This window comes from Bubalus kerabau, chromosome 12 (genome assembly GCF_029407905.1).
Source record: "Bubalus kerabau isolate K-KA32 ecotype Philippines breed swamp buffalo chromosome 12, PCC_UOA_SB_1v2, whole genome shotgun sequence".
NCBI classification, from domain to species: domain Eukaryota; kingdom Metazoa; phylum Chordata; class Mammalia; order Artiodactyla; family Bovidae; genus Bubalus; species Bubalus kerabau.
Window position 1 is genome coordinate 81622284 of NC_073635.1, and position 27263 is coordinate 81649546.

General features: G+C 42.6%; 1 protein-coding gene across 1 annotated transcript in view; it reads right to left on the minus strand.

Annotated features, from left to right (window-relative positions):
• Positions 1–27263, minus strand: part of NALCN (sodium leak channel, non-selective) — a 281606-nt gene that overhangs the window by 31904 nt on the left and 222439 nt on the right. The window contains exons 18-29 of the mRNA XM_055542965.1: positions 25840–25941; positions 25348–25417; positions 20778–20869; positions 20551–20673; positions 17569–17625; positions 17220–17340; positions 16992–17123; positions 15714–15881; positions 13873–13977; positions 9766–9872; positions 238–358; positions 52–150 (exon numbers count right to left, since the gene is read on the minus strand). Of these exons, the coding sequence (XP_055398940.1) occupies positions 52–150; positions 238–358; positions 9766–9872; positions 13873–13977; positions 15714–15881; positions 16992–17123; positions 17220–17340; positions 17569–17625; positions 20551–20673; positions 20778–20869; positions 25348–25417; positions 25840–25941 (1297 nt within the window). The remainder of the gene's footprint in view (positions 1–51; positions 151–237; positions 359–9765; positions 9873–13872; positions 13978–15713; positions 15882–16991; positions 17124–17219; positions 17341–17568; positions 17626–20550; positions 20674–20777; positions 20870–25347; positions 25418–25839; positions 25942–27263) is intronic.

A 27263-nucleotide genomic window follows, 5' to 3' on the forward strand; every position in this document is an offset into this window, starting at 1 on the left:
GAGCTGCTAGGAAAGAATAAACCCTGCGGAATTCAAACCAAGAATTCTTACCTTGTTTTCATTGAAATTAGCGATAACCACTCCAACAAAAAGGGTCAGTCCAATCATGCAACCCAGGAATACAAAAACATGAATATAGATTCCATGCATCTGTATAAATGAAAAAAACTATGGTTATCCATCAAAGCCAACGAAAGCAGCTGTGGTCTCGTTCAAAGGATTCCAGTGCGTGCTTACCGGCCCCACACGATGAATAATAACGTCCCTCACTTCCACCCAGCCTTTCAAGGACAGAACTTCAAACAATGCCAGCATTGCATTGCCCACGTTGTCAAAGTTAAAGTTCCGAGGATTTGCCCTGTGGGTCAGAAAGAGGAATATTCCCTTGATAGTCTGCTGAGAAGCACCCTGAGGCGGTATCTATAACTCTCTCTACTCTTGGGTGCAAAGTGTACCTGGCATTTGGAAGGGAGGGTAGGTGATGTTCGATTACTAACTCATAACAATGCACCAGCATGTTAGAATTTATTATGTACTTAATTGTTAGGTAATGGGGAGGTGTTCTCAACCCAAAAGGACAAAACACTCTGTGATTACAAGCTCCAGAGGGTCTGCAATGTTTTGGGCTAGTCCTGATTATACTGGGGACTGGTTAGAACTTGTGCAGGAAAGCCTTACAAAGGGGCGCTGGAGTCTGGATGTGAATTTTGGAATAGTTTTACATTAGAAAACCTTTCTAAAGGCATAGATTACAAATTCTGCTGTTAGTACAGAAAGTGTAAAATGAGTTGAATTTGGCACTTGATTTTATTCTTAGTCATCACGGGAGCAGCAAGCTGTGACCTAGTGGTGCTTTGGGGGTCCTGGGGGTGGTATGGAGCCTGTGGACTTTATCTCTCATTAACTCCGAGAGACTCAATGGACACTACTTATAGACCCCAGTGTTGTTTATACCCGCTGTTAAAGTCTGATTTCTAAAACTATTTGGCCCCTCTATTCTGGGTGTGTGTGTGGGGCGGGCGGTTCTGGGCAATGTCTCATTTCCTGTTTTTCTGACACATTTATACTTTTCTCACTAATATCTCTACTACACTGCATCTCCGCCCCCCCGCCCCCCCTTCATTATAGGTCTTAGCCAACAGTTTCATTAACAGAAGAAAATTTTAGTGTTTTTTTCCCTTTCCTGAGGTTATTTTAAATAATTAAAATATTTAGACAACTACACGCTGGAAAATCCTGACTACCATCACATTTCCTGGCTTTGATGAATTGAGCTCAGGATGACTGAATTGAGTAGACCTACTGAAGCCTAGCTAGACTATATTTTGATAATTTTTCTTTTTTGCTAGCACATTTATCAAAAGTTAACCTTCATAGGAGGCCAACACTCTTGGGGGAATCTGGTTTAGTATTTTTCTACCAGAGACAGTCATGAGATATACTTTTATAAGTTTATTTTTTTAATGCTAAATATGTGGGAATCTAAAAAGAAAACAAAGCTGAGACTGACTTGTTTTTAAAGGTTTAGAGCTGATTGCTATATCAGCTTTTCTTCTATGTAATAAAAAAAAAGCCCCACTCAGAAATACACATTTTGGGATTCTGATTTGTACTTTTTAAGTATGAAAGTACAGGCATATTCTCTTAGATTTTTCCAACACTCTTTTCTTTTGGTGTTTCAATTAAATTTAATATATTTTATAGCAGACAGGAGCAGTAAGGATTCTACAGATGCCAGAATTTTCTTGAATAAGGATTTGAAAAAAACACACAACAAAATGAGTCAGCTCTCAGATCTGATGTCAAACTTTCTTACCCATCCATTTTCTTTATGTAAGAAGTGCTTTCTAAGCTGAATTTGCAGCAACCCAAGCTACTTCTATATTCTAAATCTTTTAGAAGTTAGAATATGTTAAAATATACTTTTAGGTTAAAACAAGAAAAATAAAATGCAAGATCATAGATTTAAATCACTGGAAGACTAAATAACATTTAAAAAGTCTCAGTTTCAATCATATAAGCTATCTGTTTATGCTGTGTTCCTGATAAAAAATTGGGAAGTTTGAGACCTCACCAACAGCGGACTTCAACAAATCCCAAGCATAATCCATTATTGTCAGTTTTTCTGTGGTCCTTTTGTTTTCTGGTTAATTTCTAAAAGCTTATAATCCCCTGATGCTGGGAAAGATTGAGGGCAAGAGGAGAAGTCAACAGAGGATGAGATGGTTGGATGGCATCATGGACTTAACAGACATGAGTTTGAGCAAACTCCAGTAGATAGTGAAGGACAGGGAAGCCTGGAGTGCTGCAGTCCCCGGGGTTACAAGGAATCGGACACGACTTAGCGACTGAACAACAGCAAAATCTTGTCCATCCAATTCAGGAAATGAAGAATCAGTTCTGACTCACAATCTGGTCAGTTTTGTACCCCCTGGTGACAAATGCTCCAAGGATCCCAGGTCATGATAAGGAGAGTTGTTCTCCCCTGGGAACATGGAGATGGAGAGGAATTTAGCCTCTGCCTTGGGATGTGAAGATGCTGCGAATGGTGCTGTCCCGAATGGTACCTGGATATCTGACACATCTCTGCCTTTTACTCTAAAGACATCTGAAACTTGCACTTCTTGGAATGCAGGTTTCCGTTTTTGCCTTGCTCTTTGGTAACAACCATTTGAATTCACTCAGCCAGCAACCTTCTAACCTCTGCCTCGCCCCTCCCTCCCACCTGCCCATGGCTCCTCCCCCTTCCACCCGCCTAATTCCTATCCACCCTTCAGGAGTCTACTGAGTGTCTTCTCTTTTCGGTCCTTCTCCTTGGTCCAGTCATAGTCTGGGTTAGATACTTCTCCTGCCACTGCACCCTTCGCCTCTCCTTACCTTAGAATCAAAGGCTGATACACTAGCCTTTTATTATCTTTAGCCTGATAATCAGTTTCTTTAGAACTGAAAACTTAAGCCTTGGGACCTCCCTGGTGGTCCCGTGGTTAAGAATCCGCCTGCCAGTGCGGGCGACACTGGTTCGATCTCTGATCCAGGAAGATCCCACACGCCGCGGTGTAACTGAGACCCTGAGCCACAACTACGGAACCCACGTGCCTAGAGCCGGTGCTCTGCAACAAGAGAAGTCCATGCAGCGCAACTCGAGAAAGCGCCCGTGCGGCAAGGAAGACCCAGCAGAGCCCAAAATAACTAAATAAACAATGAAAAAAACAAGAAACTTAAGCCTCAAGACCCCTCCTTGGCCAAGGCCCCTTCTAAGATTCAGGAAGGGCCAGGAAGTGAGTTTGCATACTCAAACGTTTCTGTTAAACTTAACAAAGCAACACCGTTTTACACTCTTTTTCTTAGAAAGTGAAAGTGAAGTTGCTCAGTCGTGTCCGACTCTTAGCGATCTCATGGACTGCAGCCCACCAGGCTCCTCCGTCCATGGGATTTTCCAGGCAATAGTACTGGAGTGGGTTGTCATTGCCTTCTCCGAGAGCATACCCAAATTGTTGGAAGCTTAGACTCCACAGACATCTGATCTCTTTCTCCTAGAATATATCACCGTGTGATCTGAAATTGCCTAGAAGTAAACTTCTGGTGAACTTCAGGTGAACTTAGGGGCTTATTTATGCAGCATTAAAACCTCAGCATATTGTATTAAACCATTTTGATTTTATTTCCTGTTCTCCACCAGACTTCAAGGTTTTAAGGGTCTGAGATCATAGCCTGTCCCCAGTGACAGCGTAATACCTGGAGAAGAGTAAACAGTAAATATATTTATTGCAAAACTGAGCACTTTGTTGACTTCTCTTTCATGCATTTCATTTTCCTAAGTCCCAGATCTCTGCTTAAAACAAAATATACAATATTTATAATATATATGTTTAATCCTTTTTACCAAGGTAATTTTTATCTCATCAAGTCTAAGTGATTCAGAAGAAGATGAATGTATTCATCTGAAGAGAGAATGCAGAAACCAGACTGCCTCCTGAATTAGCTACTGCATATTTATATCCTAATTATAATTATCAAAACATTCCTCTAGCCCAATTCTGAGATATGTTATTTTCTTAATCATAAATTAGCCAATATAAAATTACAAAAATGTCAGCTGCTAACTTTTGATGAGATTATTAGAGAAAGAAAATATGTGAAAACTTTAACGGTTACAAGTTGACATTTATTTGATGAAAGATTTATATTTCGCTAAAACTCACCCAAGTTATTATATTCTGAACAAATGTGAAATAACTATTGTGATAATGTCAAGAGATGTCTCTCTGTTTATGCTTTTAAAATGCCATTAAACTTGAAGTCCTTAATAGTAACTTGCATGCTGCTGCTGCTGCTGCTGCTAAGTCGCTTCAGTTGTGTCCGACTCTGTGCGACCCCATAGACAGCAGCCCACCAGTCTCCCCCATCCCTGGGATTCTCCAGGCAAGAACACTGGAGTGGGTTGCCATTTCCTTCTCCAACGCATGAAAGTGAAAAGTGAAAGTGAAGTCGCTCAGTTGTGTTCGACTCTTAGCGACCCCATGGACTGCAGCCTACCAGGCTCCTCTGCCCATGGGATTTTCCAGGCAAGAGTACTGGAGTGGGGTGCCGTTGCCTTCTCCATAAAACATTATATTTCAATTAGCTGATTTTAAAATCATAGAGAGCTGGTTTTATGGAACAGGGTGAACACCATAGGGTACTACCAGAAATGGCTTACTCTCCTCCCAACACTATCTTCCAGTGTATTCTATTCCCTTCCTGACATCTTACATGCGTGCTTGTTAAGTCACTTCAGTTATGTCTGACTCTGAGACCCCATGGACTGTAGCCCATCAGGCTTGTCTGTCCGTGGGACTTTTCAGGGAAGAACACTGGAGTGGGTTGCCATTTCCTACTCCAGGAGGTCTTCCTGACCCAGGGATTGGATCCACGACTCCTGCATTGGCAGGCAGGTTCTTTACCACTTGGGGAGATTCTAAAAATTTTTGGCCACTTTTCACTATATGATGAGCCTCAGTCTAAAATTCCTACTCCATTCAAATCTGTTCCAGGATCCTACTCTCAGCAGCTCAAGCCTGACATGTGGTCTGAGGAAAGAAAAAGAAGGTCGGCCACTCTGGTCCACTCCTCCCATATGGTGACCACCTGGTTCTTACAAGACGGGGTGGGATTAGCTGGACTTAGAGACATGGGCTCCCGTCTTGTGTATCTGACTCTGCTGGCCTCTGTCCCTGGACCCTTTCTTCTCAGCAGTCACTGTTCTTTCATGAAGCTCAATTTTGTGTTCCCAAGAAATATTCCATGTTTTAATTGTAAACCTGGTCCTTTAACACCTGTCCTACGTACAGATGCTGGACGCATGTTGTTCTGGACAACCAGATAAAACGTCCGAGTCACCCTTCTGGCCTCCTGTCTCCCTGATCACCATCCCCCAACTCAGGAAGATTCCTTTTCAAGGCTTTTATTTTTTCCCCAAATACAAACCAACCGCCCCAGAGTCCACACCCCAACCACCTCCTGTATCCAGCTTTTATACTCAGGGCCACCATCCGCCTGCCCTCATCACCCCATTGCCAGGGACCAGAGCACTCTGGACGCATCTATGCTCCAGACCCAGGTGTCACTAGTGGTAAAGAACCTGCCTGCCAACATGGGAGACTCAAGAGACAGGGGTTCGATCTCTGGGTTGGGAGGAGGAAATGGCAACCCACTCCAGTATTCTTGCCTGGAGAATCTCATGGACAGAGGAGCCTACAGTCCACGGAGTGGCAAAGAGTCAGAGATGACTAAAGCAACTTAGCATGCAAGCGTGCATGCCCCAGAGCCCCTGAGACTATTCAAACCGGCCGTCCCTCAGCCTGCTCGCCCTGCCTTACATGTCCCTTCCCAGGGAAGCCACAATAAACGCTCCCTGCTCCAGCTCTCCCCATCTCTCTGCCTGCCAATTCACCTGGTGCTTCCCCACGTGGCCCGCTGTGATGTCCTATGCCCCCCCACCCCACCACCCCACCAGGAACTACGAGTAGCAAAGTATCTTTCCTTTTTCTTTTTGATGTACATCATTTTCAAAGTCGTTATTGAATTCATTACCATATTGTTTCTGCTTTATGTTTTAGTTTTTTTTGGCCCCGAGGCAGGTGGGATTTTAGCTCCCCAATTAGGGATCGAGTCTGCACCCCTGCACTGGCAGGCAGAGAGCCAACCCCTGGACCACCAGGGAAGTCCTCAAACTATCTTTTCAGGGGTAATTCTCTCTTGATCTGTTGGCTTTACTAATACCTCATATATTCTTTTTTTTAACTAATGCGTTTATTATTATGATTTTATTTTGGCTGTGCTAGGTCTTCCTTGCTGTGCAGGCTTTTCTCCAGTTGCGGCAAGCAGGGTTGCTCTCTGGTTGCAGTGCACAGGCTCCTCACTGCAGTGGCTTCTCTTGCAGCGGAGCAGGGGCTCTAGGGCACACGGGCTTCCCTGGGTGCAGCGTGTGGGCTCAGCAGTTGTGACGCACAGGCACATGGCCCTGTGCAGCAGGCTTCCACCAAGAAGGCTCAGGTCAGGTGGCCCTCCTGTAGGGATGACATGGACCTCCACAAACACCAGACTACCTTGTCCTGCCAGCTGGCGAGAAGCAGCTTGCCCACAAGAGCCTCTCTTCTTGCCGTGCCAATCTCTGATAGCAGCTGGTCCTCCCGGGAGTGCTCACTTGACCTGGGTGGGGAGCACCCAACACCTTTCCCCACAGTGATGGGAGCTGAAGCCACAGCACTCTCTGCTCTTGACTTCATTCACTACCATGACATCATCTTTGACTGCAGTGGTTTCCTTTACAGAAGCTGGGGGATGGACGTGGATAATGTTTTAATAAGTTCTCCTGGGATTGAGCTAGTTGGTCTTTTTTAAAATGTCAGAATATTTTATCTTCTAGTGACCTCAGCCTTGAGACTTTAGCCAAAATTCCAAAACAGCAGGGGAAAAAACAAAAACAAAAACTGATGTTCTGATATAAATAAATTATTTAAGGTATAATAATGAGATTTAATCTCACAACAAAATAAATGTTTTTGTGCTTCTTTAATTTTTTATGGTAATGTAAATTAGACGGCTTTTCCAGTTAACACTGGGATAAAGATATTCCCATGTGCTATATACTTCTCTAACCATGCTCAAGCCTTATATCCGAAATTAATCTCTTTTCCCATAGTGTTTTGGTATTAGAAAAAACCAATATAAATTGTATTGAATTGTTTATGAAGGTGAATTTCATGTTATAGGAATGCCAAAGCAGGTAATGATGAGTCCTAAGGGTGCAACTGGGTGAAACGCTATTCCTTTTAAAGGGTTTTGACATTTAGTAAAGAACATCAATTGGACAAAACAGAGCAGTTGCTGTGGTTCACGCATTATTCTAAGAGGTAAAAATGAAATAAAGAGAAAACAGATAAGGATTTAAAAAGGACAAATGAAGCCCTCAGTGTATCAGTGAAGCAGACTGAGAGATTCCATTCACAGTTGTTAGGAAAATGGATGAGAACGAAGGTACCAGGCACTTCCGGCTTTGATGTAAATGCTTTGAAAACTTATTTAAAAAAAAAATTTTTTTTTAGAGAGATACAATCGTGTTACTGATTATTCCCTTCCAGGGTTTCAATAACAAAATCCTTCAAAAGAAATGGGTTTTTAAAATTGAATTAGCTTTATGATTCAGGCTTCTGTACAACTGCTATGAGAACATCATATGAGAACATCTTCCTTAAAGATATGAAGTCAGGATGAGCTTAGTTTTGATTTGATTAACATTATTAAAATTTTAAAAACTGGTTTAATTAACAATTAATATCTGAACAAGTTTGATAGAAAATCTTTTTTCTTTGAAGCCTCACTAATTAAAAAAAATTTTTTTATTTATTTTTATAGAAGTAAAGTTGCTTTACAACATTGTGTTAGTTTCAGGTGTACAGCCAAGTGATTTATATATATACAGCATATATATTCTCTATATTTTACATATAATTCTATATAAAATGTTCATATATATTCTTTATATAATTCTCTCTATAATATATTCTATATGTAATTCTCTCTATATAGAACATACGTATTCTTTTTCAGATTTTTTTCTATTACAGCTATTATAAGATATTGAATATAGTTTCTGGTGCTCTACAGCACGTCCTTGTTATTTATCTATTTTATATACAGTAGTGTGTATCTGTTAATTCCAAACTTCTAATTTATCCCTCCCTCCCTTTTCGCCTTTGGTAACCATAAGCTGGTTTTCTATGCCTGTGAGTTTATTCCTGGTTTGTAAATAAGTTAATTTGTATCATTCATTTAGATTCTACAGTTAAGAGATATTACATGTTCCTTGTCTTTCTCTGACTTATTTTGCTTAGTACAATAATCTCTAGGTCCATCCACGTTGCTGCAGATGGCATTATTTCCTTCTTTTCTATAAGTCTCACTGATTTTTAAAGTGTGAATTCAGACACACACTTTAAGCTATTGGAAAGATTTTGCAGTGATTTCATTAGTTTCACGAAGCGATCTGGGACTTAAGTGTATGACTTGCTCTCTTATTTTATTGTAGATTTGCATCCTACTGTAATCCAGTGCTTTGCCTTGCATTACTTTTAAGTAACTCTTTAGTTTCATGCCATATTATGCTGCTTTAAAACCTTATACTATAGATACCTACATATAACATGGATAGACCAAGAAGGCATTATGCTAAGTGAACGTATCAGACAGAGAAAGACAAATACTGCATACTAGCACTTATATGTCGCAGGAGGCAATGGCACCCCACTCCAGTACTCTTGCCTGGGAAATCCCATGGGCAGAGGAGCCTGGTAGGCTGCAGTCCATGGGGTCACTAAGAGTCGGACACGACTGAGCGACTTCACTTTCACTTTTCACTTTCATCCATTGGAGAAGGAAATGGCAACCCACTCCAGTGTTCTTGCCTGGAGAATCCCAGGGATGGGGGAGCCTGGTGGGCTGCCGTTTATGGGGTCGCACAGAGTCGGACACGACTGATGCGATGCAGCAGCAGCAGCAGCAGCAGCAGCAGCAGCACGTATATATGGACTCCAAAGGAGCAAAATGAAACCACTGACCCCCAACGAAAGTCATAGAAAAAAGAGATCAGACTCATGACTACCAGAGGCAGGGATGGCTGGGCAGGGCAGGGAGTGGAGGAAGGTGGGCAGAGGTACAAACTTCCTGTTTTAAGGTAAATAAATCCTAGGGATGTAATGTACAATATGGGGACTATAGTTAACACTGCTGTATGATACACAGGGAAGCTGATAAGAGACTAGATCCTGAGTTCTCATCACAAAGAGAATTGTTTTTTTCTTTCTACTGGGTCTATATGAGATGAAAAGTGAAAGTGAAAGTTGCTCAGTCGTGTCCGACCCTGTGCGACCCCATGGACTATACAGTCCATGGACTTCTCCAGGCCAGAATACTGGAGTGGGTAGCCTTTCCCTTCTACAGGCGGTCTTCCCAACCCAGGTATCAAACCCAGGTCTCCCTTATTGCAGGTGGATTCTTTACTAGCTGAGCCACAAGGGAAGCCCATAAGAGATGATGGCTGTTAATTAAACCTATTGTGGTAATCGTTTTACAATACATGTAAATCAAACCATCATACTGTATGCCTTAAGCTTATATAGTGACATGTGGCAATTATTTCTCAATAAAACTGGCGGGGGTGGGGGGCTGGAAACCCTGATGCTGACAAATATAGCATTTTTCAGGATATTTTTCTGATATGCTTACCAAACACGGGGCACCCAAAATCCAGGTTTTTTCTCTCCAGGTCTTAATTTTAAATTTAAGTTCTTGGACACACTCACATTAATTCTGAATATTCCATTACAATCTTCCTAAAACAGGAGAAAAAAAATAAAAGGATGAAGAGAGGAATCTGGTTAGAAAATGAATTCAGAAAAGATAAAAGATAAGCAACACTTAAAAAATTTTTATTATTTTATTTTATAAGTTTACAATATTGTATTGGTTTTGCCATATATCAAAACGAATCCGCCACAGGTATACATGTGTTCCCCATCCTGAACCCTCCTCCCTCCTCCCTCCCCATACCATCCCTCTGGGTTGTCCCAGTGCACCAGCCCCAAGCATCCCGTACACTTTTTATACAGAACAACAGAGGTCTTCTATCTAACAACACAGATGTGCACAGCGACTCAGCTAGTAATGATAAAGACTTCAGAGATAAGCAGGTGAAAGTTGATGCTAAGACTGTTTAGTAAGTGGCCAGTATTAATAAGTGAACTGACATTCTTCCAAGGAGAGATACAAATAGCCAACGAGCACATGAAAGATGCTCTGCAGCATTAGTCATGAAAGTATAAGTTGCTCAGTCGTGTCTGACTCTTTGCAACCCCATGGACTATACAGTCCATGGAATTTTCCAGGCCAGAATACTGGAGTGGGTAGCCTTTTCCTTCTCCAGGCAATCTTCCCAACCCAGGGGCTGAACCAGGGTCTCCTGCATTGCAGGTGGATTCTTTACCATCTGAGCTATGAGGGAAGCCCCCATTAGTCATGAGGGAAATTCAAATCAAAACCACAATGGAAAACCATTTCCTACTCACAAAGAAGGCTGTAATCAGGAAGTCAAACAATGACAAGCTTTGATGAGGATGTGCAGAAATTCTAATCCTTATACTAGAATTCTCAAACACTGCTGGTGGGGATGGGAACTGGTGAAGCCACTTTGCAAAACAGTGTGGCAGGTCCTTTAAATGATTAAACTGAGAGCTACCGTATGAACCAGAAACTCTTCTCCTAGGTATCTACCCAAGAGAAATGAAACATATATCCACATGCAAAGTTGTACACGGGTGTTTATATCATTATCATCATAAATAGCATTCTTTATAGTTGCCCAATGGTGCAAACAATTCATGTGTCCATCACTGAACAAATACATAAACACATGGGGTATAGCCACACAATGGAATATGACTCAGCCATAACAATGATGCAGTACTGATAGATGCTACACGATGGATGAACCCTGAAGACATGATGCCAAGTGGAAGAACCCAGCCATCAAACATCACATGTTACATGATTCCAGCTGGAAACACGGCATCAACAGCACAAGCGTCATGACCTTTAAATGTGAGTTTATGATCCAAATGTTGCGGGTATGTAGTTTCCTCTTTTCCTTGTTTGTCTCTTCTTTTATAAAAGTGAACGGAAGATCCAAGGCAGAACTTGGATATCCCCTTCAACCACATGGCTCACTTGACCTTGGCGTCTTATGTGAGGACGAGAAAAGAACTCATTCTGTTACAAAGACCCAGACGGTGTCTCGCTACACCAATTTCTTTTCAATTGTTCTGCTTGCTCTCAAAGGCCTTTGTAAAGGCCAAGTTTTCTTAGACTTTCCTTATGAGCTTTCCACAGAGGCCTCTTTGTTCTGGGAAAAAGGATACATGCCTCGTGGTATCTGTGTGTCTGTCCGTCCACCGTGTGTCCTAGACCCCTATACAAGTCACCACCTTTTGGGCTGGTGATAAGTAGACAGTGTAAAATCACGAGGCTCTTAGGCCATTATTACTCTATTGAGTCATCCAAGATTTCTACAGGATTCATCCTGAAATGTAGTTATTATCTTTCTGGCCTCTATTCAGGGTGGACTTAAAATAACCCTGCCTTCCTTACATGAGCTCGTGGACTAATGCATCAGCTCATTATTACTACCTTCATTTAGCCTGTTTGGTACACCATGACCTTTTTACCATGTTTCTTTTAGGTCTTCTCATGTTCATCAAAGTTCCTGGAACCTCTGGGGAGCGGATTTAAAGGAAGCAGCAACCTTGTGAAACAACTTAAGGTCTGCCTGACCTAAGCTTGTCTCTTCTGCTACGCCTCTTCCTGAAAATCTCATGTTAACATGACTGATAACGTATCTGGACAAAGATGTTACCTTTATCTTATAATGATTTGAGAGCTATTAAGCTTTATGATTGCTGTTCAGTTGCTGTTCAGTTGTGTCTGAACTCTTTGCAACCCCGTGGACTGCATCAAGCCAGGCTTCCCTGTCCTGCACTATCTCCCAGAGTTTGCTCAAACTCATGTCCATTGAGTCGGTGATGCCATCCAACCATCTCATCCTCTGCTGCCCTCTTCTCCTTCTGCCCTCAATCCTTCCCAGAATCAGGGTCTTTTTCAATAAGTCATCTCTTCAAAACAGGTGGCCAATGTATTGGAGCTTCAGCTTCAGCATCAGTCCTTCCAATGAATATTCAGGGTTGATTTCCTTTAGGATTGACTGGCTTGATCTCCTTGCTGTCCAAGGGACTCTAAGAGTCTTCTCCAACACCACAGTTCGAAGGCATCAATTCAGTGCTCAGCCTTGTTTATTGTCCAGCTCTCACATTCGTACATGACTACTGGAAAAACCGTAGCTTTGACCATATGGACCTTTGTCGGCAAAGTGATATCTCTGCTTTTTAAGCTGCTGTTTAGGTTTGTCATAAGTTTTCTTCCAAGGAGCAAGTGTCTTTTAATTTCATGGCTGAGAGTTAGTAAACTTTATAATCAGAAGTCTCAAAATGTAACAGTGGTTACAGTAATATAAAATCTATGTTAGATAGCCATATTTGCTGGCAATACAGAAATAAGTAGTACAGTCAGCTCTGGTAGCACATTTTAATGGACTTAAGGCATTATTTTACCTGGATGGAAGAGGAAATACTCTTGCTAGTTTATACATAAGCAGAACTGGGTTCACTCCATTAACCTACTTGTAATAGCTGGCAGGATTCTAAAAGAATGGGACAGAGGGCTGTGCAGCAGAGATTGGCTAATTATTAACCAAACTCTACCCTCTTGTCTACAGAATACACCACTCAACTACACACCATAGGTTCCCTTCAGCCCAGGGAGGGTACACCTTTTCCAGTGGGACATGGGGAGCGGGGAAGTCAGAGGTGCTACTCCCAGGCTCAGCCCATTGTCCTCCAAGAGATGGTTTTCTGTTCCTAACTGCCAGCTACACAGAGAAGTCTTTGAAGACAGCAAGGGTGGGGACACAGGACAGAAGAAACGTGAGACCTCGCACTGTCATTCAGAGGGCAGCTGTCTGAATTATTCAACATGCAACATATTCATTTCATTATGTTCAGCTACTGATATACGGGGGCTGTTCCAGCTTTCTCTCAGAAGATCGGCCAAGGAAAGAGAAAGAAATGAGTAGAGGGAATTTCCTGGCAGTCCAGCGGTTAAGACCCCGTGCTCCCACTGCTAGGGGCCCGGGTTCAATCCCTGGTTGGTGAACTAGGGCTCCACAAGCCTTGTGGCATGGCCAAAAAAGAAAAGAGTAGAATCAAGAGCATTCGAGCTTGGGTCTTAGTTGTTTTCATGGGGGAGACTATGGGAAGCAAAGAGATAATGTGGGGTCCTGACTTCCTAATGGAGGAATGTGGAATGGATAAGTCATAAGAAGGCGCCTGGAAGTCAAACTTTGCCTTTTATATTGGCGGGGGCGGGGGGGGGATGCTGTTTGCTGATATGAGTGTCAGGTCACTGCAGAGGCAGGATTCAGTTAGGGAAGAACTAAAGGAAAGTTTTCACATGGAATCTGGGGTGTCTACACCGAAGACGTCAATAGTGGCTGGACTCTGCAATAGGTGAGGAGAGTAGGATTGAGAGTCGGTTTGAGGAGGACGCATCTGAGATGCGTTTTCATCTTCTAAACCTTCACCCGCCGGAAGAGACACATCTCTGCAAAGGGAGTCCACGGAAAGAGTATCCCTAGAGTTCTGTTCTTATGGGAGCCTCTGCACATGGTTACCCAGGGATGGTAAACGTCCTGGATTTTCATCCCCAAAGACAGAAAGGACATCTTACCCTTCTAATAATGTTGGGATCATTGCATTTGGCCAGTTTTCCAGCAAAAAGTTGAACTCCAAAACTTGCAAAAACGAGCATTAAGGTCAGCAAGAGAATGGAGACCTGGAAGAAATGGGTGAGATAGCAAATCTCTTTGTAATACGTTTATAATACGATAGGTTTGGTTTGAGCAGTGATATGAACAGGACTTTTCAGAAAACATGGGACAATATTCACAGTCTTTGGATATTATCTTTTAATGTCTCTCCCACAGGTCATTCAATTAACCTGACTGTAACGTTAAAAAGAGGAAATTAACAGATTTGGCATTTTTAGGATAAAAACACACGACTTTCACATAAGAACACAGGCTAAGGTATTTTTGATATAAGTTGGACCTTTCTGATTTTGAAATCAACACCTTGCTTTATTTTATTGAATGGAACAAAGGAAAAACGGTGAAAAAATTCTGTTTCCCCCATTTCCTCAAAATGGATTCATATGTCTGCTAGCAGAGCCTAAGTAAGAGGGACTGTGGCTTCGCTTTCTTGGGGTCTCCAGAGCTCAGGGCATGTGAAGGTCCCGCACACAGAGGGTGTGAGATCTCCCATTCCTGAACAGCAAACCTGGTGGGTGGCTGCCGCGCCCTCTGCTGGATGACTGTTTTGGTCTTAGCAGAGAAAGATGCAAACACGCTGAACACACCACTCATCTGTGCTGGTTGAATCATCTAAACAGGTCTCTTAGAGACACCAAAATTATACAGAGCTGTTCTCTGGATCAAGACTCAGACAGACCATTTGCTAAACCCTATCAGGGTTGAAAGATGCACGCACGTTTGCTGTCAGGAAAATTCACTGTGCTTCTGTTTTCCCTCAGTTCCAGCTGTGGGAAAAGCCCCTGTGTTATGGTTGTAGTGCAAACAACAAAACAAAATTGAATTTTAAACACAGCTTTTGAAAAAATATTAGCATCTATGAATGTCTGCCTGTAGGAACATAATAGCCTGTCTTTAAAATACCTTAGAATCAACCCCAACTACAGCTGTTCTCTCACTATAGGTGTGTCTCTAGCAAGCAAGATACAAAACAAGCTTATGTAAATCAATTCATGTTTTCCATGCACACGCAGAACTCAACTTTAATGAAAAGAATCCTGTGTTCCGTCCCCTATAAGGCAAAGCTTCTTCTTTAATAGACTGTGAGCAAAGTTCCTCGTTGTTTTATCCGCGGTTCTACTCTTAAAAGACCCTAAATCAATTATTTGCTCAACTAAGAATTATATTTTCTCCTCAATCATATTTCTAAGTATTCATTACTGTGTATTGAGGTTACTGAAAGTAAGGCACACCTGTGTGTTACAGTTTTGAAGAGTTGTTTTATGTTAACACTCCAAAGATCAAGGTGAAATTTTGTGCTATATGAGTTTGGGGACACAGAAAATGAGATTATGAGCCCAGACCTGTGAACTCCTATTATCATTTGTGAAGTTGATGGTGTTGAATTTTCTTCTTAATTTCCAGATTTAGCAACTAAAGCCCAGCGTAGAATTTAGGGTCAAGAGTTAGGAGTGGAAGTGTGAACAGTACTAGCTCTTTGGATTCTCCTTCCATTGTACTTTCCAGAGGGCTTCCCTTTAATCTACTATAAATGTTGGCAGAATTAAATACACTAATAAGCCGGAAGCATCCAGGTGTCAAGTCTTTGAATATGTGTTGTGTTTTTCTAGTACCTTTATAATCTTCTGGGAGTAAACAAAACGGTGACTGAACCTTGATGAGCAAGACTCACTTCATCCCTTCATTTGCTACAGTAAGAGCTAGACCATGTGACCAGAAGCAAAGGATGACTGTAACATACCAGAAAAATTTCCTTAAAGCCACTGAAAAGTTCTCGAACAACCTTCCTCATCTGAGGCACCAGCTTGAATATGCGCAGTGGTCGCAGGCAGCGGAGAACCAGTAAGAGCTGAGCTCCAGACTCCGCAGGCACGTTTTGGGGCATCCAACAAAGAAATATCAAGCTCACCTGGAGGGAAAAAAATAACCTCCAGAATTTATGCAATTTATCCTCTACTATCTATGTTTACTGTGAGCTAACTGGTTACAAGTTTCCTTTAGCAGAGATTTCATGTGTCATATAAGACAAGTGTTCACTGGACTTATTAAAACATGTAACTCAGCTCTATGGACTCGATCCAGACCTGCGAGCAGCCCCCAAAGAAGTCATCAGGTGTTTGCAGGAATGAAATAGGGGTCCCCACACCGTAGGTGTGGGGACATAGGTACATCCTGCCCCCATCTTTTAACACATACACTGGAGGCTCTATAGACATCAGCAGGATAGAAATTCCTTTGATCAAGCATACTAAACCTTACACTTGACTGAATACTTACTATTTCATTAATGATCTAAACGTGCTACATGCTAACAGTCATAATTTTGCTTGTTGTGTTGGAAAAGACATTGATTTCATGCCTTCTTGGACAGATAGAAAGATAGAAATTTCTTAGAGTCCTCTACTGCGGTTTTCCCATTTAGCTTTTTTGGGAAGTGGCTCCAGTGCACGGCATGTGGGATCTTAGCTCCTTGGCCAGGGATGGAACCCATGCCCCCTGGAGTGGAAGTGCTGAGTCTTAAGCAACTGGACTGCCAGGGAATTCCGCCCCACCTCATTTTGTTTAAACAGACAGTTGAATGGTTACCCTCTCTGGCCTGGTATTTTATTTTATTCCTGGTGTTGGAATTGGAAGAGTGGTCCAACCATACTCTATTTATTTTCAGTGATAAGTGACTCATTGATCAACTATATGATGTAGTTATTTTTTAGTATAGGTACCATAAGAATTGTGGTGTGCAAACTAGATTTGATATCTTAGACATCATTAATGCATGTCTTTTGTACACATGAATGTAGTTGATGTATCTGAACCATATCCATGAATATTTTTAATGCTTTTTATTTAGATTTTTACATGCAAGCCATTTATCTGCCTATAATAGACTGTGACTCTACTTAAGAACTCAGTTATGGCAGCAGAACCTCTGTGACTCACGTATCTCACTCTTGTACCAAGAAATGCAGGCAATTTGACAAAATCTTTCCATTTTGTATTTAGGAACTAACCGAAGACTTACAAGATATATAAATATGTCCATTACGCCACCAAAGTCCCTGATGACAGCGGTCGGAGTGAAAAATAGGCCATCTGCCATAATCTTCAGATTAAGCTCAATGCTCATGAATATCACAAACACATACTCAGCAATCTGAAATGGTCAGAAGGCAGTCTGGTCACCATGTATGCAAAAATCGCAGGTCAGCATTTCTCTGCTGAGCTGAGAGGTGAGATACGGCAGCAGTACCTGCAAAGTAGGTGTGTGCATCACTCTTCGAAAGGGGGATTCGAACATCATGGAGATGCAGGAGCAGATGGTTACGATGATCATGACCCAGTCCAGGTAAGTCACCAAGCCCAGTAAATCACTGCCGAAGACCAAACAAAAGTTAGAAATGCAAATCCTCTGAGAATAGTTGCTAAAAGTCATAGATGATGCTTCTGTGAGTCTAGAAACGTTGACTGGCATTTACAAAATGAACCTCCAACTGTATATTTCATATCATGATATAGAAACAAAATTAAAAAAATTTTAATTGTTTATGCAGTTAGTGGAACTTCAAATGTGCATGGAAAACAGAGTTTGTAATGCTTACTAAAGTTGATGGTACTTTGTATTTTTCACAGCTCCTGTGACCGGATCTGTTTTAGATCTGTAAGAGAGAATAAACACAGAAATTCTGCCAATAGCATGAGTGTTACACCTTGGCTTGTAGTATGCATAAACATCTCATCTACCTAAACTCTCTTTCAAATCCTCTACAAAATGTCTCTTACATATATGTTAACTGTATGTGACTTTGGAAGGCAGAGAACACTAGATGGAAGAAAAATCAGAAGTTTCAGTGGATGGCTTGCTGTTCAGTCACTAGGTTGTGTCTGACTTTTTGCAACCTCACGGATGGCAGCACACTAGGCTTCCCTGTCCTGCACTATCTCCTGGAGTTTGCTCAAAATCATGTCCATGGAGTCGGTGATGCCATCCAACGAGCTCATCCTCTGTCGACCCTTCTCCTTTTGCCTTCAGTCTTTCCCAGCATCAGGGTCTTTCCCAGTGAGTCAGCTTTTCACATCAGGTGGCCAAAGTATCGGAGCTTCAGCTTCAGCATCAATCCTTCCAATGAATATTCAGGGTTGATCTCCTTTAGGATTGACTGGCTTGATTTCCTTGCTGTCCAAGGGATTCTCAAGAATTTTCTCTAGCACCATGGTTTGAAAGCATCAAATCTTTGGTGTTCAGCATCGAAGATGCTTTATGGCCAAATCTTCTTTATGGTCCAACTCAAGTTTACACTTTTTAGAATGCTTGATTTTAGGATTCATGACTCCATTCAACAATGTCTGACTAGGATATTACAAAATCAAATTTTGACTTCCATTTAAAAGTATGAAAACTCTTTGCCTTAGCAGATCAAGGATGTTCCTCATAATTATTTAATTAACTAGAAGTAGATTAATTAAGTAGATTAATTAATTAAGTAGAACTCTTCACTCTGTATTTCACTGTGATCTTGCTGAGTAATTTATATAGAATTTCTTGGGGGTGTGATTTATAACTTTTACGTGCAGGAAGCCCATGAGCAGTCTTCGGTGAAACTCCTCATCCTCTGTGTGTGTGTGTGTGTTTCCAGTTACAGTAAAATCTTTCTGGGGCCACTGGAGGTGCGTTGCTGACATAAGAGAATTAGAGCACAGGATACAAAGTGGAGAATCCCCAATTAGACGTAAACATGGACGCAACCAATGGGATAATTCCAGATGAAAAGCCCACTTTAGGAACAGATCAAATCAACCCTACACTGTCAGTCTCTTTCTACTTGTGAAAACTCAGAGTTTTCAATCATTACTAAGGTGCTTTTGACGGTGAAGGTCTTTCTAGAACAACAGGAAGAACATAGACTGGCAGTCAGAGAGGGTCATGCCATAGCTAATGTTCCTGGGCAAAGCCCTCACCCTCAGCTACATGCCCTCCTCTGCTGGGAGGGGGCACAAATGGGCCCCAGTGGCTCCTGAGGTCTCCTCCAGCTCTGAGGGCTTTAGTTTCCTATTGCTGTTGTTCAGTCACTCAGTCATGTCCGACACTTGCGCCTCCATGAACTGCAGCCCGCCAGGCTTCTCTGTCCACGGGATTCTCCAGGTGAGAATACTGGAGTGGATTGCCACGCCCTCCTCCAGGAGATCTTCCCAACCCAGGGATCGAACCCAGATCTCCTGCACTGCAGATGATTCTTTACCACTGAGCCACCAGGAAAGCCCTTCATGAGTTTCCTAGGGCCGCTGGGACAAAGCACTGCAGGCTGAGCGGCTTAGACAGCAGAAACTTCTCCCAGTTCTGGAGGCGCACACCTGGGTTGAAGGTATTGGTGGGTTGGTTCCTTCGGAGGCCGTGAGGGAGGAATCTGCTCCAGCCTCGCTCCTTGGCCTGAAGACGGCTGTCCCCTCCCTGTGTCTTCACGTTGCCCCTCCTCTACAGCAATCTGTGTCCCGATTTCCTCATCTTATAAGGATGCCAGTCTTATTGGATTAGGGCCACCTGAATGACCTCATTTTAATCTAATTACCTCTGTAAAGTCCTTCTCTCCAAGTAAGGTCACATTCTGAGGGCTTCAACGTTTGAATTTCTTCGGACGAGGGTGACACAGTTTAGTCCAATATGCTCCTAATAACGGCATCAGGGAAGGTCCAGCTACTGAACGGAAAGTTTTCACACTTTCTCGCACTTCCCTGGTGGTCCAGTGGTTAAGACTTCGCCTTCCAGTGCAGGGGGTGCAGGTTCCATCCCTGGTCGAGAAGTCAAGATCCCATGTGCCTCATGCTCAAAACACCAAAGCATAAAACAGAAGTAATGTTGTAACAAGTTCAAAAAAGACTTTTAAAAGATCTGCATTGAAAACATTAAAAAATTTTTTTAACACTTTTTCCAGGATTCATAATGTCCTCTGGATGCTTACTTAAATTACACACGACAAGAGTCTCACTTCCTCCATTGGCTGCTTGCTAAACTTGGCTCAGCTTGTCCCAAAAGCACTGTCTTGTGGGCTGACCACCCTGACAGCCTCTCACACAACTTCTTCCACAAAGGGAGGTCCAGGGACCCCGGCCAGTGGGTTTTCTTGTAACAGTCGGTAATGGAAGCCCTAGTCAGCTTGATCTCTATTTTGCTGTGCATAGCATCTCTATTATTCTAGAATGAAAGTGTTTTGACCACAAAGAAACAAGTCTAAAAGAAGACACGGGCAGTGACCTTCGCTATGGCATTCCGTCTCCCCTTGTTTGAGTGCTTCCAAAATAAAATATGGAGCTAACCACCAGGATACAAACATTTTGGGAGTCCCTGGAACAAGTAACGGTGGGTGTGAAGTGCTTTGTAACCGTGCGTTTTGTATAAATGTTAACTACGTGCAACCATCACCCGGTCGGCGGCTCAGCCCGGAGGAGCAGCGTGATTAATTAGCCCACAGATTGTCTGGTGACCCCATTAGGACGACACAATTCTTCTTCCTGAGATGACAACTCCCCCCCACACTGCTGTTTGCCTGACTCGGGGCCAAACCCCTGGCTGCCATGGAGTCACTTACACGTTGAAGCGAGCCCGGACCACCACACGGCAGAAGTTCCTGAATCTGTGCTCTCGCCCCACGATGAACAGGGGCTTGTCGAAATAGGGGTGGTTCTCTCTCAGCTCCTCTTCCTGCACCTTCCTGTTCAGGGAAATGCACAGTTTGGGGGTGGGGTGGGTGTCAGGCTAGGGCAGGTCTGCCCTCCCTGAACGGGAGCCAGGAGACACCATCCCATCCCACTGTACCTTTTCATTTCTGCTTGCTCCTTTTTCTCCTGGATCATCTTTATCTCACTGTCTTCTCTTTGTGCATTTCTGTATCTCACCGTGTTGGAATGCTAGAAAGAAAATAAAATGGGGCACATCGATGTGGGACAGTTTTCTGAGGGTCCCTCCCAAATATGATCATTTTTTTAAAGAAATGGCAAGGAGTATAGCTCTGTTGATTTTAATGGGCTTCCCTGGTGGCTCAGATGGTAAAGAATCGGCCTGCAATGCAGGAGACCTGGGGTCAATCCCTGGGTTGGGAAGATCCCCTGGAGAAGGGAATGGCTACCCACTTTGTAGATTTTAATGGCCAGAGTCATCTTAGCAGGGGTATTTTATTTTTTTCACAAAAGGGCATATTTTTCTAATAAGAACATTTATTGAGAACCTGTTATTTGCCAGGCACTGGTGCAGTGCTGTATGCCAAAGTGGGGAGGGGAACGACACAATCCCTGTTCTTATGGGGTTACTGTTTTTGTGGGGGGGAGAGATTAATAATTAAAATAAGTAAGAATATTAGAAAATGTTTAATGCTAAAGAGAAAAACAAATATTGTATATTAACACATGTATACTGGATCTGAAAAAATGGTACTGCTGCTGCTAAGTCGCTTCAGTCATGTCTGACTCTGTGCGACCCCATAGACCCCATTAGGCTCCCCCGTCCCTGGGATTCTTCAGGCAAGAACACTGGAGTGGGTTGCCATTTCCTTCTCCAATGCAGGAAAGTGAAAAGTGAAAGGGAAGTCGCTCAGTCGTGTCTGACTCTTTGGGACCCCATGGACTGCAGCCCACCAGGCTTCTCTGTCCATGGGATTTTCCAGGCAAGAGTGCTGGAGTGGGGTGCCATTGCCTTCTCCAGGAAAAATGGTACAGAGGAACCTATTTCTAGAGCAGGAATAGACAGGCAGACGTAGAGAAGGGATGGCTGGGCACGGGGGTGGGGGTGGGATGAATTAGGAGATTAGAACTGACATGTATACACCCCCACGTGTAAAACGGATAGTGGGAAGCTGCCGTATAGCACAGGGAGCTGAGCTCAGTGGTCTGTGGGGACCCAGACGGGTAGGACGGGGGCTGGGGGTGGGAAGGAGCTCCGAGAGGGGGATCCACATGTTTGTACAGCTGATTCATGTTGTTGCACAGCAGAAACTAACACAACATTGTAAAGTAACTATACCCCAACTTAAAAAATTAAAATAAAAAACAAAAGAAACAAAGGGGGATTAGGAGCACGAGAAGGTCGTAGCAGACCTTGGTAAGGAGCTGGTGTTATGTGAGCAAAAACGAGGAGGAGGCAGGGCACCGGACATCTTCCAAGATGTGCACTTTTGGGGAGAGGCGGGTCTGCATGTTCACACATGGATCCGACGGGATGCAGTGTTGGTCGAGGAAACAGAATAGGAAGAGCTGAGGCCATCAGGACAGCAGAGGCTGGGTTATTAGGATCCTGACCTTGGTTTTTACTCCGTAGAAGATGGAGAACCAGTGTTCATCTAACTGGATTGACTGTATAGAAAAGTATTCCTTGGACTTAACTTCTGTATCCCTTATCATTCGGAATAAGTGACAGATATAACTCTCTTGTTTTAAATGGGTTCTATTCTGGAGGAAAAGACACTGGGAGAGATTTGTAGAACCCAGCGACTTTTTGCTATAAAGATGGGGCATAGATTTTTGTTATCTGTCTATGTAGAAAATACAATAAAAAAAATCTCTGAAGAGGAAATAAGCCTCTGGAATGGAGACTATTCAAATAGGGACTTCTGTTGTGTGTTTTTCTAAACACACCTCTTCAAAGGCATGTTCTAATTTGATGCTTAAGTAGACCACTGATTTCCATTGCGTCTCACCGAAGGAAAGTGCTTTGAATTAGTGTTTCCTTTCAACTCTCTCCACGTAACAGGTCTGACCTCCAAATTAAAAGGCCATGTGTTGGATCTTATCATAATTCAACATTGAGAATATGGTGGATCACATCAGAGCTGGAGCTGAAAAACCATGGTGTCAACAGATGTTGGCGCCAATTAGAACCATGCACATGGGCTAGTGGCAACATCATGGGTTCTCAGCATCAGCGTCCTGCATCCTCAGCGTTGACTGGAACACTTAACCAGGAGAGTGTACTCAACTAATACAGCAGATGGACTGTGCTGAAAACTCTAGACACTCTTCAGAAGTAAGAGGTAAAGTGGTTAAAAAAAAATAGGCAAAAAAATCCCAAGTCTTGCTAAGCTTCTCTCGCTTTTCAGATGCTCTCCTTGACTCTGAACATTCAAGACTCTGCCTTCTTAGCCAAGCTATCCAGACTCAATACCTATGCCTTAATCAGGGCTTCACTAATGACCAGTATTTAATCAGTCCTTTCCAGCCCTCTCATGGCAATCTCAGTATGGTCCAGCTGCTGTTGACTCTAACCCATAGGTTAGACTTCCGCCTCCTCGGGTCTCCTTGGGCTGCCACGTGGCTTGTTCCTTCACCTCCTCTGGGCCCCTGGGCTAATGCAGTGGAACCCACCTCTCTAATGTTCCCTGCCCCCAAATCTCCACCTTTGATTTCTTTATACTGTTTTACTCTTCTTTGTAACACAGAGCAAATCTGTCACAGCAGTGATGATGGAAACTAGATAAAAAGTCACTCCCAGAATGGATTATATATTTGTTTGTTCACTGATTGTTTGTCTCTTTTACTAGGATGTAAGCTTCTGCAGGGCAGGAATTCTTTTTTTTTTTAATTGTTTAATTGGAGGATGATTGCTTTATGGTGTGGTGTTGCTCTTTCCTATGTGAATTGGCTGTAAGTATACGTACATCCCCTCCCTCTTGAACCTCCATCTCACCCACCCCATCTTACCCCTGTAGGTTATCACAGGGCAGCGAGCTGAACTCCCTCTGCTATAAAGCAACTTTCCAATAGCTCTCTCTTTTACACATGGTCCAAAGAGTCAAAGCTATGATTTTCCAGTAGTCATGCACAGATGTGAGAGTGGGACCATAAAGAAGGCTGAGCACTGAAGAACTGATGCTTTTGAACTGTGGTGTGGGAGAAGACTCTTGAGAGTCCCTTGGACTGCAAGGAGATCCAACCAGTCCATCCTAAAGGAAATCAGTCCTGAATATTCACTGGAAGGACTGATGCTGAAACTCCAATACTTTGGCCACCTGATGCGAAGAGCCGACTCACTGAAAAAGACTTTGATGCTGGGAGAGATTGAAGGTGAAAGGAGAAGAGGGGGACAGAGGATGAGATGGTTAGACAGCATCACTGACTCAATGGACATGAATTTGAGCAAACTTCGGGAGATAGTGAAGGACAGAAGAGCTTGGCATGATGCAGTCTATGGAGTCACAAGGAGCTGGAGGCGACTTAGTGATTCAACAACAATAGGTGTATATATGTCAATGCGACTTTCTGAACTCGCCCCACCCTCGCCTTTCCCTGCTGTGTGCCCTGGTCCATTCTCTATGTCTGCATCTCCATTCCTAGTGCAGAGATTCTGTCTTGTTTCCCTGCTACTTCTTCTCCCTAGAGCCAGAACTGACAAATCATAAATACTTGATAAATATTGATATTTATTGAGTCAGTTAATAAATAAATGAGTGACCTAGAAAAGCAAAGAAATTCCTGGGAAAGTCTTATGAAGCCTTTGATAGAAAAATTCACCTAGAAACAAAATTTTCTTTCCTAGTATGTTAACCCTGGAATGACAGACACTGGGTCTAGATTTTAGGATATTTGGAAATCAGCAAAATATTTAAAGTTAATGATGTGACTCATTCCCATAAAATGCTTTAAATGTCTTTAATTTCAGTCAAACGCAAATGATATTTCACTTTTGCATTATACTATCTAAACAAAAGGACTTCTCTGGTGGCTCAGCAGCAGATAATTCACCTGCCAATGCAGGAGACACAGGTTTTAAGCCTGGGTCAGGAAGATCCTTGGAGAAGGAAACAGCAGCCTACTCCAGTCTTCTTGTTTGGGAAATCGCATGGACAGGGGAGCTGGTGGGTTACAGTCCATGGGGTCGCAACAAGTCAGACACAACTCGGGGACTAGACAACAAAACAATCTAACAAAGATATGTGTATTGTAGGATGTCTGGACTTTTCTACAGTTCAGTCAGTCAGTTCAGTCGCTCAGTCGTGTCAGACTCTTTGTGACCCCATGAACTGCAGCACGCCAGGCTTCCCTGTCCATCACCAACTCTTGGAGTTGCTAAAACTCATGTCCATTGCATTGGTGATACCATCCAACCCTCTCATCCTTTGTCATCTCCTTCTCCTTCTGCCTTCAATCTTTCTCAGCATCAGAGTCTTTTCAAATGAGTCAGTTCTTTGCATCAGGTAGTCAAAATATTGTACAGTTAGTGGTCACTTTTCTGTACCTGGCCATTTAATTTGCTGGCTGAATTTCCTGATTCCTTCTAGTATGAAGTCTTAAGGAGATATGACAGTGTGACAGAAGGAACCAAATGCTGGAATTGTCTAAGCAATCATTAAAGATAGTTTCACAGTCAAGCTTTCCAAATTCAAAGTGTTAGAACTTACATCTTGAGTCAGAGTTTCAAGAGATTTCCCCCTGCTGATCCTTTGGCTGTTTGATCCGTGTCTTAATGACCTAAAACAATCACAACAAACTGATCAATACATCTTGAGACCAAATTCGGACTTTTAAGCAATGAATATTATAAAAAAAAAAATAAGCCCTGATAGCATCATGCATGCTTATTATTTATCTTTAGAGCAAAAGCTTTAGGTCTAACCACCTGCCTTTGATCCCATCGAACAAAATTCAGAATTTTTCCTTCTGATCTTAAAAGTGAGAGTGTGGTCATCATCAAGGAAAAGGTTTTTGAAATATTTTTTGAAATATTTTTTGATTTTTTGAATCTGACTGTGAGTTTCATGACTATTGTCGTCAACAAACAGAACTCAGTTCTTCACCCGTGCCTGCCTCCTGACCAGGGTTATGCACAGGAGATGCTTCCCCTAGAACTCTGGTCCTTGGCTTCTCTGCAGCCTCGTCTCCCTGTTATTTACCTGCGCTCTTGGCGGATGTGGTGTTGCACGCTAAGAATTGACCTTTCCTTTGCCGGCTGCCCCTCAAATGATCCGCTCAGCATGCGCTGTCGAGTGCAAGCTCTAGAGAAAAAAAAAGGAGCCCCAGATAAATGCCTGATTCATACACTTGGGATGAATAATGCATAACTGCTCATTACCCTTCTTATTTTTAAGGAAACACCAATGATAAGACAAAATACGGCACATGACACATCGTCAAAAAGGTAAATGAGCTTTAGGTTCTGTGTCAAGAGCACTTTCAAAACAGAATGGTCATAACCACGAGAAAGTGCTGAAAAAGAAATAGACCCCCAAGCCCCCGCCACTAAATAGGAGAGCCTCTATTGAGATTCTATAAGCAGTAGGGCCAGCCTTCCCCTGGGTATCCTGGATGTTGGTTTTCAATTTAGACAGGGAGGTTTCTAATGAAAGCCCTTAGGGAAAGACTTGTCCAACCCAGGTTCCTGGACTGATGGAATATATGTTTCGAGGAGATTTGCAGAATGCTAGGAAAAGAAGAAAGTGAAAAGTTAGAGGTAAAAAAGTAATGGAAAGGACAAGTAATTAAAACTGGAATAAATGCCTAGAGAAACATCAGCTTTAAAGCCTGTGGCTTATAAGGGACCACTTGCTTTGCAGTCATAAAACTCTGAAGGCTTTTAAAAACATGTTCTCTTTAAACCATAACCAGGCCTGTGTTAACTTCAGATTTGCTAATGAGTGAAGACAACTGGGGGATAACACCTGTGAGGCAATGATTCTGAGAGAAAACATTGCTTCTCCAGGAAGCTCTGTCCAGCTGGAAAAGACAGGAAGTCCCTTGACATAGTAGTAGAGTGGAAAAAAAATAATTCCAGGGTGAAGAGACCTGGTTCCAGGGTGACACTGTCATTAATGAGTTGAGGGACCTTTGGGCTTAATTTCATCACCCCAGAAGCGAGGAAAAGACCTTGATGTTGAAGAAAACTCATAGACTTAAAATGCAGCGATTTTGTAACAGGCAAATCTTATGACACCACAGGTATTCAAACCAGAACCCATGGACTTCTGGCACTGCTTTCCAGAACACGGTCCGATTTATGGTTTCTAAAGTGCATTTCCAGAGAGGCTTTGAATCACATCATTACCGTCAGTCTTGGAGTTAAGATCTTTGAGAAAAAGACCTATGTCTATTCAGCATACCTAAAACAGCATTTTTTATGATACCATGTGTATTTTCAAGTACTTAAAAAACACTTTTGATGCCAGTGAAGATCATTGTGATGAATACCTATGAAAAGCAATACACATGTAATGAATGTAAATGCATTACAGGAAATAAGGCCCCCAAATCACTCTTCTTAGCTAATCAATTACATAGGCCACTTTGAGATAGAATTAAAATTTTATTGAACAGCAAAGAA